Source organism: Macrobrachium nipponense, chromosome 6 (assembly GCF_015104395.2).
Source record: "Macrobrachium nipponense isolate FS-2020 chromosome 6, ASM1510439v2, whole genome shotgun sequence".
In the NCBI taxonomy this organism is placed as follows: Eukaryota; Metazoa; Arthropoda; class Malacostraca; order Decapoda; family Palaemonidae; genus Macrobrachium; species Macrobrachium nipponense.
In genome coordinates, this window is record NC_061108.1 from 101,029,289 (window position 1) to 101,048,972 (window position 19,684).

At 36.2% G+C, this 19,684-nt stretch overlaps 2 protein-coding genes across 4 annotated transcripts in view; one reads left to right on the forward strand and one right to left on the reverse strand.

The window, feature by feature from the left end:
- Positions 1–19,684, reverse strand: part of LOC135216734 (transcriptional regulator ATRX homolog) — a 216,205-nt gene that overhangs the window by 189,582 nt on the left and 6,939 nt on the right. For 2 of the 3 annotated variants that reach the window (XM_064252198.1, XM_064252203.1), the window contains exon 1: positions 9,506–9,590. The exons of the other annotated variant lie outside the window; for it this stretch is intronic. In XM_064252198.1, the coding sequence (XP_064108268.1) occupies positions 9,506–9,575 (70 nt within the window). In that variant the 5' untranslated portion in view covers positions 9,576–9,590. Of the gene's footprint in view, positions 1–9,505; positions 9,591–19,684 lie in introns of those variants that run through there. 3 annotated transcript variants of the gene reach the window in all.
- Positions 912–19,684, forward strand: part of LOC135216735 (uncharacterized) — a 29,888-nt gene continuing 11,115 nt past the window's right edge. The window contains exons 1-2 of the mRNA XM_064252204.1: positions 912–1,624; positions 2,889–3,493. Coding sequence (XP_064108274.1) covers positions 1,438–1,624; positions 2,889–3,493 — 792 coding nt within the window. The 5' untranslated portion in view covers positions 912–1,437. The remainder of the gene's footprint in view (positions 1,625–2,888; positions 3,494–19,684) is intronic.

Genomic DNA, 19,684 nt, shown 5'->3' on the forward strand with positions numbered 1-19,684 from the left:
AGTCTACATATTCAGTTTCTGTATCTGATTTCATGCAAACACTTTTTAATAAGTAAATTTTAAAAATTAGCGATGAATGAGTATATCAGAATATGCAATATAATTTCACAATAAAGATATAATAAAAAAAAATGTAGTCCTACATTATTTGATATCTTCCTATTTTTGGATGTTATCAATACATACATAAGTATATATATAATATTTTATATAAAGTAAAAGTGGTGTACGTTATATATATCTATACTATATATATATATATATATATATATATATATATATATATAATATATATATTTATGTATATATATATTGTACACCACTTTTACTTTATATTATATATAAATATGTGTGTGTGTATGTATGTATGTATTGAAAACAACCAAAAATAGCTTATATAGTCAATGGAAGATATCAAATACTGTAAGACTACATTTTTTTCAGTATATATTTTTGTGAAATTATATTACGTATGCTGATATCTTCATTCAAAACTAATTTTTTATTTTTTTTATTAAAAAGTATGTATACATGAAATCAGACATAGAAACTGAATATGTCGACTTATCTTTTCATCAACTGGGTAAACAGAAGCTTCTAGAGCGTCAATCATTTTATATACTCTCATATTATATACTATGTAGTTAGAGTTCTTAAGTTTATAAAGGATATAAATTGGATTTCATAAATCCATTATTTCGTTTTTTTAAAATTTAGTTCTCTGTAGCAAATCTCTATGTACTAATCCTGTTCAAGTGATTGTGAACAACCAAAATGAGCTCATACGAAATGGCAGAACATCAAATAATGTGGGAATACTTAATTTTTTGTAGTATCTTTTAAATTAAATTATGTTGAATACTTAATTTTTTGTAGTATCTTTTCAATTAAATTATGTTGCACATTCTTATACTCTCAGTAACTATTAATATTTCAATTTTACATATAATATAACACATATATATGTAAGTGAAGATGTTATGCCTCAGCTGTCACCACATCAGTGACCATGTCTTTCTTTTCATCTTTAAGTCTCATCTTCAACCACGGGTCAACAAACTGTTAAAATGCTATGGGCCTTCTTATGGGCCAGCACGCAGGATAGTTTAGTGGGAAATGGTTGGATGGAGAAAAAAAAAAAAAAAAAAAAAAAGGAGGATGGACGCGTCTTCGCACAGAAGACCGCAGACGAGCCACGAAAACTGAACGACAATATCAGAGACTGAGTGGATAGGAAGTGGCTGGTGGGTGTATTTCTTGGCCACACCACAGTGGCTCACCACTAGTGGCCGTAAATAGACCGTTATTTTAAAGCAGAACGCGCAGACGAAAGACTTTCTTTAATTTATGTAGTTATTTATTTATTGGTAGAGATACATCATTCTCTCAGTAGGTGATTGATTTGTAGAGGGGTCACAACATACTGATACTGTGATTATGGCATGTAGAGAGGTGGTTGACTGTGAACGTTTAATCAAGGAGGTGGAGAAAAGACCAGCTCTCTATGATTTCAAACTGAAAGACTATTGTGATAAACATGTAAGGAGGAAATTATGGACTGAAGTATGTGAGGCTGTTTTCAGTGACTGGAATTATCTCACGTCAGAAACTAAAAAAGACAAAGGTAAGCATTATTATAATTGTTTGTATTAAAGAACTAATGTATAATACTAAACACTATGTCACTAAAGACTCTAATATCTATACTGTACATTATACATGTCACAAACATACAGCCAGTGTGTAGTAATACCAGACAAGTTACAAATTGACAATTTGCACACACTGACGTTTTTATTTCTGCCATATCAAACAAATTCATATATCTGACCAATATAGCCTGCTAGGCATCTCTAAATTTTATTATGGTGCCATGGAACATCTCCCTGAGGTGCAGTGAAATGAGTAAAAATAATCTGATGATTTCCTATCATATTACCTCTAGAACCAACTAAGAGCTTTCATATAATGTCTTAAAAGTTTATGACCTCCCACCCCTTTTTATCAAATTGTGTAAGGGACAGCATGCTTTTACAACGGCATCACAAAAATCAGGTTTGACATTTATTGGTTTATGTAAGATTCTCCACTTGTTGGACAGTATGCTAAACGTTCATTCAACAATTCGTCTCGCACGTGACAGTCTATATTTGAAAATACGGTGCTGCACGGTTAAATTATTGTTTGGATAAGGTCTCGGTACATTTTCTGTTAAAGCAATGCTTCACATCTTACAATGACAAACGGCATACAAGTTCCATTATCATAACCAACACCGGATGACTTCCAGTCTCTTACCTAGATTAGATTTCTTGAACACATTTGAATCATTTGATTTTCCAGGAGCCCTTATATCCATACGATTGAAAGACTACTGACTTCCAGTAAAATGGAAGAAAATGCTGATAATTAAAGAAGCTTGAGCCACAGTTGTCTAGATTCCTAATGAGAATGTGCTTGCTTTCAACGGTGCCGGCGTAATTCGGGAGCTGTATGTTTGCTTAAAAATCCTTAGCAACTTGCCTCCAGTCATCTTCATCTGTCATAGGCATTTCAATGGCATGTAGACTTTCCCACGGTGCATCACAAGTTTTGAAAATAAATTTCGCGAATTGTTGATTCAATTAGAAGGTTCTCAAAGTGAAGAGCAGCAAAGCTGTTCATGTTGTTGTTAGGTATCTTTAAGATTTTTACATAAATTACTAATGTTTACTATGTAAATGTACTTGGTACTTGCAACAATTTTTTTTCGCAAACTTAAATACAGTTGTTGTCACATAACATTAACTATATTTGTGTCTACATATAGCTGTCTAACTACATCTGTTTCTCTGCCATATATATGAGAATAATTTGTTACTGTCTAGTGTACGCTTCATTGGTTTCAGGACTACTGCTTCAACGGAGATGGAAATCTCTCAGAGAATGCTTCAGGAGGGAGTTGAAGGCGCAGCAGGGCATGCCAGGAGATGGTGGCTCAAACAGGAAGAAGTACATGCATTTTGATCAGCTTTTGTTTCTGATAAGTACTCTAGACGAGCGACCAGCTTGCAGTAATTATTCGGCTTCGCAATGTGACCTAGCTGAGGAACTTGGGGAAGGCACCATTGAAGTTACCCCTCCGAACTTAGAAACCCCCGAGAGGCCCCAGGAGCAAAGTAAAACCAAGGACAAGGCCAAGAAAAGCTATGAAAAACCGATTGACGTCTTAAAGAATAAGGCGCAGGAAGATACTGATGAAGATGAATATTTCCTAATGTCACTGCTTCCAAAATTTAAGAAGTTTAATGATGATCAAAGGTTCGAAGCACAACTAGAAATCCTGAAAATCATGAGGGGGCTACAGCAGAGGTCAACGCAGGGCCCAACTAATGAATATCATGGTACTATACCTTCCACTCATGCATTCTATCTCCCTACGTTTCCACCTTACATCCTTCCCACCACCCAAGGTCATTTGCCTCATCGAGGTCATATACCTAAGCAACACCAGGTAAGTGAAGGTCATCTCTCAAACCAAGATTTTATTTAATATACCCACGGTTAAAACCAGTTATCTACTCAGCCCAAGTCACCAGCTTGGTATTTACATCAAGTAAAGTTGTTATAATTTTTTTTAACTAAAAGGCATTCCGCTGTGTTTACATACTGTACAGTAGATATAAACAATCTACAAATAACTGAATAAAACGAAATTTACACTAACACAAGAACAAATATTAAGTAATTTTGTATGTAAATCGTCTCCAGAATGAGAAACGTATGTCTGCTCGAGTGACACGGAACGATTTGAAATGTCACAATTAGTTTTGCATATTCACTTATTTATCTGCAATAAACGATGGATTCTGTTGTTTTAATTAGTCACAAAATGTGGTTTAAGTTAGTTGTGTTGCAGATATCTGGTCTGAAGCTAAAAAATATGGCTTGTTTCTTAATCTCAGTAGAATGTTCATTGACTTTAGGTTAGATATAATTATTTGTAGTGTTTTCATACTCTTCTTGCAGAAAATTAGCTACTTTTAAATTTATCGCCCGATTTATTCTATGTAATATTTAAGTAACTTCCATTAAAGGGCTGAATTATGTATTGATAAGAACATATACATAATATGCAATAGGGCTTCTGTAGTTACTTCACAGTTCGTGCCAGCCTTTCCTCCGTCGATACAGATTTCCTCATGTTCGTGTTCTGATGGGATATTTTTAGTCCAATCACGTTATCAGATTATTAAATGTTTCTTCAACCTGAAGTAGCTGTAAAAATTTCCAGGGTAAGACTAAAGGTCTTCAAATAAATATGCAGGACTCTCCCCGTAGGAGTTTTTTTTTTTTTTTTTTTTTTTTTTTGCTAATTTTATGGGGTGTACCAATTTTTCATTTGATAGATTAATCGACATATATGTTTGTATGCATAGATGTACTAGTACCACATGTTAATGTTAACTAAATTCGAAACTACAAGTTTTAAGAATAAGAGATCCATTAAGTCCACAGTATGCGTAGTGGACGTTATTATGCCATTTCCTGATGACCTGTGATATTAAATTCAGATTGGCTCTTTATTCATTACTCAAGTAGACAGAACAGAAAACTTAGTAAAGGGATGATGCTCCATTCGAAACTACGGTGCCGAAGAGAGAGGATTCTCGAACGTTACCCACACACGGTGATACACAGCATGATGCAGCAGCAGCAGCAAAAATGCCAAACTTCGGGGCGTTGTCACGCGGTGGTGCCACATCTCGCTCTCATGGCTCTTAAGAGAAGGGGTAGGGGTGGGGATCTGAGTCATGAGCAATACGAATGACTGGTCTCGTCAACGTCGGTTTTGGATCACGCATACACTTTTTATTATTATTATTATTATTATAATTATTATTATCATTATTATTATCTATCGTCTGGACTTACCTTTAGCGATACGGAAAGTAGCTTGAACTTTAATTCTGATCGCGCTTTTTATAAAGTAAATGTACCTGGTTTTTATATTCACACACATATGTATATATAATATATAAACTGTGTGTAAAAAACAAGGTGCTTTTACTCCATAAAAAGCGCGAGCAGGATTCATTATTCAGGCTACTTTCCGTAACGCTGAAGGTAAGTCCGTGCGATGCGTCTTTTCGTTCGATTTTCCGCATGCCTTTGACGCATTCGGCAGCGCACATAGCGCATGCGATTGCGCATGCGTTTTTTCTTGGAAATCAACGAGGCTTGCGACAGTGTAAGGCTTCCCAACGTTGATGGGAGTCACATACTTTTTTGGTGCAAACTTTTTTATATATATGCTGAAGGCTATTGTGTAGTAAAATCCAATTACCATGTCATTTGACAGCAAAGAATTAACTCTTAATTTTATTGACGATTACCAAAAACACGAGGTACTTTGGAACACTGATTTAAGAGGCTATTATAACAAGTTAATGAGAGGAGATGCCCTTCAAAAACTCAGTGAAAAATATGCGATAGATGTCACAGCTGTGAAAAATAAGATTAAAAACCTTAGATCCTATTTTTGGAAAGAACATGAAAAAACTTTAAAGAAAAATAGTAGTGGCCTTGATGACAGTTACATTTCGAACTGGTTTGCATACACGCATTTACTCTTTTTGAAGGATACTAACGTCCTCCTTCAAACCAAGGAGAGTATTGACGAAATCAAATCAAACCAAGTGAATTCTGAACAAGTAAGTATATCTTTAATATGCCTAATGATAAAGCAAAATAGACTTGGATAGTGTATGATTATTGTAGGCATAAAGCGGAGACAATGTACGATATATGTTGTTTTGATACCACAAGTAACTTAGGAATTATTGAATGAATTGTTTAACGTCAAGACAAAAAGTTTACTGACAATTTTTGAATTGGGTTTTAAAGCAATTTTGCTGTAATTTTGATTTGTGACTGTTGCTGGGATTTGGCTAGCCCACTAAGCAGGAATCAAAGATGTAAACGATGGTATTAGAATTAGACGGTTTATAAAATCAAGGATGATAAAAAATAGATATATACTGATAAAATCTTATATGAGTAACTACAGAAATATATTAACACTGATATATATAGATTATTTGTAAAATTTACACACTTAAGATATTTAAATGTCAACCCTAACAGTAGGATATAAATACATTTGTTAAGTCTTGGTAAATTTAGGTAAACTTTGATCAAATTCTGCTTGTAATACTATTAAAACTGTACAATACTGTATATTTTCTCTAATAAAAAAATAACATAAGCCGATTACAAGTCTCTTGTTGCTAAGTAATGCAGTGTTAGAGCTAATCTGATTTCAGTAGGAATGGCTTCTTTCATGCAACTATGGTTTTTAGAGATTTGAGGTCTGGTCTTTTCTAGTATTGTGGTAGTCTTCTAGTGACATTCTCGCGAAATTCTTGAACAAAATATCGCCATCACATTGTAAATCTTGCAAAATGGTGCTTTTGTTTTGTTTAAAATATTCATTCATCCATAACCTTTTTTGTTGTTTCTTTCGTCTCTGCATAAAAACATTATTTATAATTAAGTAAGCGGCACGAATTCCCACACAAACAAGTTGTTCCATGAACATCGCTGCAACTATAAATGGTAACCTGTGGACAGTAAGAGGCTTGCTTTACGTTCCCCATTCGACTTTCAACTTTCGAATTCGGTTTTAATCCCAAAGGCAAGCGCTTAGCGCATATATATATATATATATATATATATATATATATATATATATATATATATGAATGTTATCAAGTAATGTGTGCGTATAACATGTTACCGACAATGTTTGAAATTCGGCATTCTATAGAATGCCTAGGCAATATATATAGTGCAGAAAATCGGTCGTCAAAGTATGAAATATTTGTTACTTCATACATTTCTTAGGCATTCTATACAATGCCAAAAGGCAAATTTGCCAAGTCTAGAATACGGCAGTCTCTTTTGAGTGGTGCCTGGGTTTGCCGCCACCGAGAACTGGCCCGTGTCATGATGAAGCACTGTGCCAGCACAGAGAATAGCCCATATTGAGCCGGGTAAAGATGACAGAACAGAGTGCAGTGTCTGGGCAAGAATCACGACATGCTGACATGCAGCAACAGTTCTATAAAGAACTATTTCAAGTGCGAGCCACCGCTGCTAAAAACTGTGTTTTTCTAACGGAAGCCACTTACGAAAAGCTAGTGAACGATGTAAAAAACGCTAAAATTGCTAAGAAGGAACCAAGGGACTATTGGCTGTTGAAACGCTTTGATGTGATGGTGTCAGGGAACACAAATAAGTTGATTTATCCTCTTAAAGACGGTATCAGTTCTATCCAGTTTTACGTCAGGGACTCTGAGTTATTCGACATAATTCATGACGTTCATTTGGCCATTGGCCATGGAGGACGGGACAAAATGTTGAAAGAACTTTCACCCAAGTACAAGAACATTACTCGTCATGATATTGAACTATATATTCACCTTTGTGAGCTATGCCAGAAGAAACGGAAAGGTGTAAAAAAAGGCATTGTGGTAAGAATATCCTTTAATTCATTTCGTATTTTTTTATTTTATCACTGTACTTACCAATTTCGTTATAACACGTTAATTTTTAATTGTTTTATTTTCAGACACCTTTCCCATTTTACATATTGCAAGATTACTACTTGCCATTCTTTATAAAGCCTAGGAAAAGTATGTATCAGCACGGATATTTCATACCTTGCCTAGGCATTGTACAAAATATCTGCTTTTCACACAGCCAGAATACACACACACACACACACACATATATGTATATATATATATATATATATATATATATATATATATATATATATATATATATTATATATACCCTTGTCAGATTATACAGGAATTGTTATGCAAAATTGCCAACCAGCTGGTGGTCATCAGTAATAAAGTCCAGTTTCATGGCACCAAATATATATATATATATATATATATATATATATATATATATATATATATATATATATGTGTGTGTGTGTGTGTGTGTGTGTGTGTGTGTGTGTATAGGTGCGTTTAAATTGGAGAGTTTTTTCCGCGAGTTGCTCTCGGACAGCTGCTCTATGGAATGTAAACAGGCTGTGTAGAGTGCTCTCCGAGATTTTCTCTCTACTCTCGCGAGTGTTTCTCTTCTCTCGCGCGCGCTACAGTCTAGACAGCACGCTCGTAGAGCTAGGTTGTAGCTTTCCACTCTATTCAGTGAATATTCAGATCTGTGAAAGTTCTCGTTACTCTCGCGAGAGAACATGAGTGCCAAAAAGTGGAATAAAGACCAAACAATTGCATTAATTCAGCAATACGAGAAATTTCCTGAACTGTGGAATGTGACTTTGCCTGAGTACAGAAAAAAAGAGCTGAAAATGAGTAAAATTAAAGAAATAGCTGAGAACTTGGGAATTAGCGAAAAAGAAATTACAAGGAAATGGCACAATCTTCGGAGTCAAATGTGCGCTGAAGCTAGAAAATTAAAGAAGAAAAAAAGTGGGAGTGGAGCTGAAGAAGTGTGCTTTAAAAGCAACTGGGAGTTTTACGATGCTCTGCAGTTCATGGTCGGTTACAGCGCACCTCAAGACGAGACCAGCGCAAATTTGGTAAGAAAAAGTAGCATTTGTAATCACTGTATATTTTTAAATTCTGCACAATCAAACCAAGCAAACAGACAAACTTTGTAAATGCTGCACAATCAAACCAAGCAAACGGACAAACATTGTAACTTACCACAGTATTATTGTATGTTTATAATGTATGGATAATATTTGTCCTTCTGGTTTTTAATGATAAATTTAAATATATTTATATTGCCAGGGGACTTCCCCATTTGTTGACATAAAATAGTTCTTGAAAGATTCTCGAATTTCTTTAGCCTCTGCAGACGCATTTCTTGCCCCTTGATGTTCCAAAGAATGAAAAGTTCTTAGTGGCAAATCTTCTCTTAACATTTCACCATTTTCATCCTATAAATTTCCAGGAGCATAAATACAAGCCGATTCCTTTCTGGATAACAGAAAATTATGTAAGGCACACATACATAATACAATTGTCTTGGCTTGCTTCGGGCCCTCTTCCATCGGCCGTCAGTGAGTGAGTGTGTTACTCAAGGACGAAAAGTGGAAAGATAAGAAAGAAGATTAGGAGAGCAAATCGTATGCAACCCATTATTAATATTATTGTATTTTCGACGTTATTTTGGTACACAATTACTTTCTTCTTTTTGCATCTGAAGGACTACCTCTTTTTCTCTTTTCCCTGACTGGATCATCACGGTAAAGATTTTTGGTGTTCCTCCTTTTCATAATGTGCACAATTTTGAGTTGACACTGTCGGAAATTCATATGGTTTGTCTATTACGTAAACATATACATATTTCTTGAAACTGTGCGGCTATCACTTCTCGTTATTCTGTAACGAGACATTTCCTCGTCTCTTTTCCAAGAGAAGCCTGTTGTACCTTCGTGCCATCGCCTAAAGAAAGCTCTCATACATGGCCGCCTCACCTTCAATTCTCCTGGCAACCGAACATGAAGCAACACTGCTCCCCACGAACGCACAGCCCTCCAATTCCATCCCCCCACCCTCCCCGCCACAGCCACCAACAAATCCATGCCTCCCGAACACAGAGTCACAGACAAAGCAACCATCATAATTCACCTTGAGCCAACCTTGCGGCGCTTCATGACATCTTCCTGTTGTTGCTATATAGTTTATTTAATATTAACTGCAGGGGGAATTATCTGTTTTCCATCTTGTTAAAGCAAGCTTTAAAAAGGTGAGAAAACAAAGTAAGCCGGGGGCCCGTGAACTTTCAGCTGAAGAGAGCCTTGGCAACAGTTGAATCATCTGTCCTCTTCCATCTGCCTAACAGGTCCCTTCCTTCCCCGTAACCCCACCCTCCCAGGCTCCCACCCGACAGACATCTCCCTCAGCTTCGTACAAAAGTTACCACGCCACCATCGTCACGGCCTTGTGACTTGTGACGTCACAGCAAACGCAGCTTAAGCGACTACTTTTCTCCTACTCCGCGTCCAACACACGGCTGAATCCTCGTGATGTGTTACATAAATGTAACCAGGAAGTTTCTCCAACAACAAATTTTCCTTTCAAGAAGACTCATGGCTCTTTCACTCGTTATTGCCAGTGTGCAGGGTCGCATTTTAACTTCAGCTTGCAAATTATAGTGATATTAATTTCCATGAGAAATAATGTGACAATTAAAAATTTGTATAGAGATGATTGCCAAGAAAGGCGGCGAACGAAAAAGGTCCAAGTTGTTTAATTAAAATGCAAATCAACAACTTTCTTCTCCAAACAAAGGGAGATTTGGAGATTCTTTGAACTAAACTGCTGAGCTCACACTCGCACTCACTCAGATACCTCTTCCCTCCCGCAGACACACACACACAAACACACACATATATACATATATACATATATATATATATATATATATATATATATATATATATATATAATGTATTGGTGGTTCTAAAACTATTAGAAATGCTTAAAAAACATGGAAAATACATCGGACTGCAGTTATCAGACCTACCAACCCTCCCTCATTTTGCTGGAGTCTCCCGCATTCCGCATTGGCACTCGATTCTCCCGCATCTAGATAAAATCTCCCGCATTTTATTTGTTTAAGTTCGTAATTGTTACTAATGCTTATTTTTCAGCAAGTAAAATTATTTCCTGGAATATTTTCATAAAAATGGTCAACACAATCACATTATCAACAAAAATAATAAATTTGAACAACGAACGCTACGTTGCTAAGCGACGACTCACGCGAGATCCACGTCATCGCATGCCTCTTCAGCCAGGGCATGTCAGTTTTTATATGAATTTGTGGCGGCATTATGCTACAAATGAAGAGACCCCGCTACAAAACAAAATACAACAGCAAATGGGAGTCAAAATACCCTTGCATTACAAAAGATAAGGCAGATATTCATTCAGCTTGGTGCAAATTGTGTCGCCGATCATTTTCCATCGAACATCAGGGAAAAGGCGATGTAGATCGTCATGTCACTAGCAAATATCACAAATCCAGGGCCACAGCTGTTAACACACAACCTAAGATGGATACATTCATCCCTCAAAACAAAGATCTAAAGGCAGGTATCCCTCATTTTAATTGCGTGTTTCGCTTTTTATTCTTTTCATGAGTATAATTTATTACCAATTGTTATATTTTATTCTATCTCTAACAGCGATCTTTAGTTTTAAAAGAGCAGCATAGCCTAATAATTTTACCACCATATTTTGCTACATTAATTGAAGGATTTATCAACGTAGAAGGGTTTTTCAGTGTTGTCAATAAGAATTTCACCTCTCAGAGAGCCAGTCTTGATATTGAAGGGACACTAGAATCACTTATTGCCTGTAAAACGAATGAGTTCGCCCATAAGGCTTGCTATGAGTATGAACCGAACAGTGAATTACTTGTGAAAGCTAAATCAGCAACATATGCATAGAACCGAGCACACTTTAATGTTAAAAAATGAAATGATGTCACTCTGTCACATTCTTCCCATAAAATACAATGCTATAATATGTACAAACAGGCTATAAACACGCCCATTTTGTCATATGGATAAGATTTGTATTTTTCTTTAGTTTTGTTGTATTTATTCATGAAATTGTGCATCTAATGTTCTTATTAGATAGGTAAAATGCAGCATATTGAGAATTATTTGATGAATTTCATTAAAATATATTCTGCCTTGGATGTATGAATCTCCCGCATTTTTTTTAATAAGTCTAGATTTATATATATATAGATTTATTATATATATTATATATATATATAATATATATAGATATTATATATATATATATTATATATATAATCTCCAGCAAAAGATTCAGATGCGGTTGACAGGTCTGTTATTACCCTTGCAATGAGGGAGCTCACTTTATGCCCTTGAAGCTGAAGTGATATTCTGAAAGTCGGCGAGCGATGTCATGGCGAAAGGTCAGTTTACTTCCTTTGGAAGTTGATCTCTATGAAATCGTTTTAGATTTTAGCATTTTCTGGATCCATTTTTAAAGTTGAGTATACGCTGCGCCATATCTCGGGCGGTTTACTGCTTTGCCGAGATCTGCACTAGAATTTGCGCCGTGTTTGCAGTTGTAGCATGCGAGTTTAAACTTCTATATCCAGCCTGTAGGTTAGTTCTCGTACGAGTTCAAGCTTCAGTGGAAATTTGCCGATCGGGAGTGACGGTTAGTTGGTCTCTACCCTCCCTTTCTGCTTACTGTGGCCGTGAGATTCTCAGATGACCAACTCCCGAAAATTTTACAACTCTATGAAGAACATAGATGTCTATGGATGTATGGGCCCCAAGTTACAAGAATAAAGCCATGCGCATTAGAAAAAATCGTTAAAGAAATTGCCCTTCCAAAATTAGAAATTGCTGAATGTAAGAATAAAATTAGGAATATACGATCACAGTATTGTCAAGAACTCAAGAAAATCGGCGACTCTAAACGTAGTGGAGCTGACACTCTTTATAAACCAACACTGACTTGGTTTGCTCAAGTTGATAGCTTTCTAAGAAATAAGTTCAGCATAGGACACACTCAAATTTAGTTACTTAACCAAAACAACTAAAAAATATGATAAATTTTAAGTTTTGTTTCAAAAGAAGCAATTGCATCAATTAATGTTTTGCTTAAAACAGCGGCGGGGATGCTCTTATGCTTTTTTTTTTCATCTTTTTTTTTCAGTGGTAACTCACCATGTGTTCTTCTTAGAGAGCACCTGTCCAATTGTCCTGCCCTGTGGTACAGTAAGTTCCAAAACTGAAGCGACAATTTTCAGAGGATTTCGTTCGATATTCACTAACTGGCAACTACAACTCTTAGCTGAAAAATAATTTTTTTTTCTACAGTGAAAGCTCTATCAAGCAAAATAAAGCCAACATATGATGCACAAATATCAAATCTATGATATTTATAACAATCATAAGAAAAAAATACTGTAATAGTTTTTATTTTAAAGTATAGTAATTACTTCAAACTATAGAAACGAAACAATTTGAAATTCTCGTTCAACCCAGGATTACCAACGTTACCAATGTATATTTCGAGGAATGTGGAAACAAACATTTAATATCGTAGTGTATTATCAATTATTTTAGCGAAGATGCATAAAACCATGCAAGTATCAATAGAATGTAAAAGGAAAATCTCCGCTACATTAAACATAATCAACCATGAATGCACCTAGATTCAATAGAGAAGTTGGGTGTGGTTGGTAGTTCTGATTTTATCTTCTAGGTCCGAGCATAAAATACCATCTTCGAAAAAGGCTCTAACTGCTGCTGCTACCTTCAGGTGACTAGGCCTAGTTCCGGGCATAGCAAGGCTTACAATGCAGGGCCACTGTCTGTTATTTAGGGAAAAGTTAACCAACCATTAGGACCAACACCAGGACCTGTCCTTGCACCTAGGAGACAGACTCGCTAAATAAAAAATAAGAAAGACGGTCGCAAGCAACCAGAACACCCTAAAATCACCACCTGGTTAAGTAGGGAGACAATAGATCCCAACAACCTCGCCTCACCCTCTACCTCTACCTATACCCACAAACCTAACTCCACCTTTTTCACTTCAACCGTTTATCTCAAATCTTCTAATCATTCCAACCATGATATTTAAGACTGAATGTGCGTAAGTGGGCGTATCATAAGGGAGTGATATCACCAAATTCATATTTCCACGGGCAACCAGTAATCAGCTCGATCCAGTCAAGCATTATTATATAACATAAATTTATTATTTTTTTGATATATATATATATATATATATATATATATATATATATAATATATATATATATATATAAGCACCCGAGCATGACCAATAGGCCTAGTGCTCGATTTTTAAAACAGGCCTCTGGTTATTCCTGACTAGATAAAAAGGTCCCGAGAGAGAGAGAGAGAGAGAGAGAGAGAGCATAACAGGAGATACTCGAATTAAAATAATGCTCGCCAAGCATATTCACACTCCGGATCGTATGGACAAAAATAGTCTCACTTATGCACTGAAAAAAAAGGGTGGAAACCTTCGAAAATAATTGTTTGATGCGACCCTGAACGCAATTCCACAAGCAAAGATTTGCACAATTGAGGAATTAGATGAAATTATTAACTAACAAGCTGGAAAATATATTTCCTTAATTCTTGAATAGGCCTAACCATGTAGCCAATGCTAAAAGCGCATATAACTAAGATTTCTTGTTTTTTTTTCTTTTCTTTTGTTTTACACCAACTTGTGTCTTATTTATATTTCATTTAATCAGATACTAAACTTTTTTGTGCTTTATCAAAAGAAATCATAATAACTTTCGATATAACGCTATAAAAGTAGAAAGTTAATTTGCAAATCATATTGGCCAATGCTTATGCACTCGGTTCCTGCTGCCACTCATTGGTGAACACTTGATATCACACATTGAGAGCCACAGATGTTTCTATGGGGAAATTTATTTTTTTTAATAAACAATTATTGAGCAAATATTGATCATTCACTGGGGAAATACTTTCTGTGCTTCTACAGTTAATCACTGATACGTATTGTTAGATAAAGAGGATGACAATAATTGGAGTAAAATATACTAACTGGCAACCCCACGAGTTTCTAAAGAAATACGATCAATTCTGAAATTTGTCGCTTCACTTCTGGAACTTACTGTACCTGGGAAAGGGTCCTGAACTCAGAGTACAAGCACCTGCGCATTGTTGGGTGATACGTCCATCAGTGATTCAAATATTGTCACCACTTTAAAAAGCACTGCCACTAAATCAAGAATTAACTGCCTTTTCATAGAAGTATCTCATTATAAGCTATTTCACATTCCTGCTCAGGAAGCTCACCAGCTGCCTGTGGAACCACCTGGCTCACATTACTGTTGGCACGAATTGTGCATGTGGTAAATAGTTTTGGGTAAAAAAAAAAACTAAATTATGATGAATATGGATATCGAAGTAGTAAAACGGTTAGGCTGCTGAAGTGCATAAGACAGACGTGTTGAGAGTTATGACAACAAAATGTGCGTAATAGATAGTGTGAATTGTAGGTACCGAAAGGGATTACAGCACAGCTGATAATCTTCTTAGAAGCACACGAAGTGCTGTCTTGGAATTCTCTGTACAGGGATTTTATTTAATCCCAGGATCGGCAGCTGAAGAATGAATGTGGCAATGATAGTAACTGTTATTGTGTATCGTTTAATATCGTAAGGCACTCTGCTACTAAGAAAATTGCCCTCTCTCTCTCTCTCTCTCTCTCTCTCTCTCTCTCTCTCTCTCTCTCTCTCTCTCTCTCTATCTATATATATATATATATATAGATATATATATATATATATATATATTATGTGTGTGCATGGGTTTGTATTTGTAAAATTTTCTACAAGGTATTAAGTTAGAACGTTCCAACAATGTTTGAACATTAAGTAGGCCGTGTTCCACAGTTGAATAGAAAAGTAATTGAAATTCTTTGAGCGGAATGTAGTAAACTTTTTTTCTACACAAGTAGAGAGAATTTTTGGGTCACTTGAAACTGCTTACCATATTAAAACGAGTTATCTCTGAAGCAGAAAACATATCTTTGCAAGTTAAGCCCCATACACACTTGGAAACATTGTTTGGAAACGGTTTCCAAACAGTTTGGAAACTTTCCAAACTGTATGCAAACAATGTTTCCAAACAGTATGTAAACAGTTTCCAAACAGTTTCCAAACAGTTTCCAAACAGTTTGGAAACTGTTTGCAAACCATTTCCAAACACCATTTCACAATTAGTTTCTCATCCAGAATGGGAAACTGCGTGTGTGTGTGTGTGCGGCCGAGGCGACGATGAATTAGTACTACTAGAGACTTGCAGTGATAACACCATGTGGTCTGCCGAGAAAACTCTAGAACTAATTGAACTGCTGCATTCATCCCCAACATTGTGGGATGTAACAAATGTGGATTACAAAAATAGAGTTAAAAAGATGGATGCCTTGACGGGGATAGCTGATAAATTTTCTATAACTGTAAGTGATACAGAAAAGAAGATAAAAGCCATCAAAGTACAATTCAGGAGGGAACATGTGAAACTGACTTCACTGAAAAGAAGTGGAAGTTCCCCAAAGAAGTGCTCATGGTTTGGTTACAAGCCCCTCCTGTTCTTGCTGCAGGGCCAAGAATCCAGAGGAAGCCGTTCAACAGACTCCCAGAGAGAGGGCTAAGGTGATGCTACAATTACCGTAACTTAAGTGCTATTAGTGTTATTACCGTAATATAATAACTGCTATTAGTATTATTACCGTAACTGTTAATAAAGCAGATAAAAAATAGATCTCATTTATGTAGAGATAGGTAAGCTGATATTATTAGTAGTATTATTACCATAACATAATATCTGTTATTAGTATTATTATCCTAACATAAAAACTGTTGCAAAAGTAGGTAAAAAATAGGTGTCCTTTATGTATACAACTTAATCTTATCAATGCTCAGCAGACATCTACAGGTACATTTACAGGCAGCCTTTTTAACCTAACATGCCCTACACATAATTACCCTGCCAAGGAACACTTCCTTCCGGTGAGAGAAAGTAATCTCGAAACTCCTTCCTTATAAATAAAAAAAAATTATTTTGTGGGAAATGTCGCATTTACGTGTTCATTTTGGATATATGCAATTTTAATTTCGTTATTACATTTTGAATACTTCAACTGGCTGTATCAGAAATGCAGTCTCTATGGCAACACTGAAGCATTCCGACCGTTTCCTCCCCACCCCGACCATCTCGGTGGTCATGCCCCATTCCCCCAGGCCCCTACATCCTCCTAATGGCAGTTGTCGTTTGAAGGCGCGTTTACACACCGGTGCAACTTTTCGTGCGCACAGGAGGCATGCGCCTATTTTATGGAGAGGCAAGCAGAGGCATGCTTCGAATCTGTGCGCACTGGCCAATGTGCAAACACGCACGTAGGCGCAAGTGTCTCCTCATCCCAGATGGGGAGACTCGTGCAACAGTCGCCAGTCGGACGCCAACCACCATTTGATTCATATGTGTTATTGCCAGTATGGCGGATTGGTCAAACAAAAAAAATATTAACTTTATTGAGGATTATCGTTCCTTTACTTGTCTGTGGAAGGCTAACTCCGATGATTATAAAGACAGGGTCAAACGGAGTGATGCCCTGCTGTTCCTAAAATCTAAATATGATTTAGGGACGTCAAAGCAGTCCTAAACAAAATAAAATGCTTTCGGTCGTACTTCCGACGAGTACACAAGTACTACATTACCAAGAGGAAGAGCGGTTCTGGTGCTAAAGATGTTCCACAGCCGTCCTGGATCCTCTACAAGTATCTTCTGTTCATTCTAGATGCAGAAGAAAGGCCTGAGAGAGAATCTTTCGGTCTTGAAAGAGATAGGGTGGTGAGTTTTCAGTGCACATTGTATTTAAATTATAAATGGGGGAGAAATTATCCAGTCACATTTATTAATGTTTATGTAACATGAAATATAGAATTACAAACATTATAAGGATTCGGTAAAATTTTTAGTCATTCATTTACTCTAATGCAAAATCGCCACTGTATAATATTAGCAACTTGTAGAATTTTATCCTTATGGGTGATTTCGGTCTAGTTTTATGTTGCTTGCCATGCACCTGTGATTGAAGGATATTTTATATTTTCGCTGGAAAAGCACAATAATAATAATAATGGTAATATCTTTATTCGTCAGTAGCACATTGCCAGAGCTTAATGTAAATTTTGCTTTGTAATTGTCTACAAAAACTAGAAAAATATTATAGTTGTATATATATATATATATATATATATATATATATATATATATGTGTGTGTGTGTGTGTGTGTTTATCTTGGAAATTTTCTGTAAGGGGATTTGATTTAATCCCGGGATCAGCAAAGAATGAATATGTCACTAATATCGTTTTATTATCGTAAGGCACCCTATTACTAAGAAAATTGCTCTCTCTCTCTCTCCTCTTCTCTCTCTCGCTCTCTCGCTCTCTCTCTCTCTCTCTCTCTCTCTCTCTCTATATAATTATATATATATATATATATATATATAGATATTATATATATATAATAAATGTTCGTTTGTAAAATTTTCTACAAGGTATTAAGTTAGAACATTCCAACAATGTTTGAACATTAAGTAGGCCGTGTACCGCAGTTGAATAGAAAAGTAATTGAAATTCTTTTAGTGGAATGTAGTGAACTTTTTCTACACAAGTAGAGGATTTTGGGTCACTTGAAGCTACTTACTACTTATATTAAAACGAGTTAGCTCGGTAGCAGAACATATCTTTGCAAGTTGAAAAAAAAGTGTATTTTGTGGGAAATATCGCATTTAAGTGCTTATTTTGAATATATGCAATTTTAATCCATTATTAAATTTTGAATACTGGCTTCAACTGGCTGTAACAGGAATGCAGTCTCTATGGCAACACTGAAGCATTCCGACCGTTTCTCCCCACCCCGACTCCCCCAGGCCCCTATACATCCTCCCTGACCCCGAGGCAGTTGTCGATAAGAAAGAGGAGGGGAGACGTCTTTATGTCATGGGAAAACTCCGTGTGTAACGGAGATTGTCATTTGAAATCCCCATGTGTAGTTAACGGTAAAGTTTCTCACTTGCCTTTGTTCGTATGCGATGAGAACACTTTCATTTTGCAGTTTGAGTTAAGGAATCAGGTGCTCTGCCTGTCGTAACTGTAGAAAAACTAATGGTATTTCCTATGCCCCCGCAGCAATATTTAATAACTAGGGCTTTAACCCAACTGACGTCCATTTCCCGTCTAAAAATAACGAAATCCACTTCGTACATATCACCGACTTACGTTTGTTGTATAAAATAACCAAATAATTACATCATTCTGATGTAAGTATTCATATTATCCCTTAATCTGGACTGGTGATGATTTAAGAATAAACTTGTTTGGTAAAAGTGACGATATAGAAGACTGCACTAAGCAAACGCAGATGTATTAGAACTGAGCTGACAGAAATAGACATTGGCTTACAAAGAAATTAATAGCTTGCACCACCTTGTGCCAACAGCGCTTACGTCACCTCTGCCAGGCCTAACCTGCGTTGGATACAGATACTGAGATACAGGTATTCTTTGAACTGAAAGTGATTCAGCGGATAGTCCGATAGTTACAACTTTGTTTGAGAATACCAAAATTTTGAAGACATGCTTTGATGTAATGAAGAACTTCAACTAGATTTTTATGTTCTTGTTTCTGTTAAGTTTAATTTTTTGTTTTAATTAAACATTATTCTTATAGATAGAAATGTGCTACAAATAGCCTCACGGACTTCTCTGGGATGGAACTGATCCTCTAGAAATGACTCGTTGACCCCACCGAGCGCCTCCGGTTCCTCCATCCCCCCACCCCCGCCCAACACACACACACACACACAAACCGTAACCAACTCCGCCAACAAACTGTGCGCGCCACTTGCACAAAATAACGTTGCCGATGTGCCATATGACTGACAGTCACTGGACCCACGACACCCCTGGTGATGTGGCACCTCTTCGTTTATGCGCCACTATCGCTTAAGGGCAAAGAACGTAAATACTTGGCTTTACACCCTTTATTTTACAACTTATCATTTGTATACTTAAATTTAT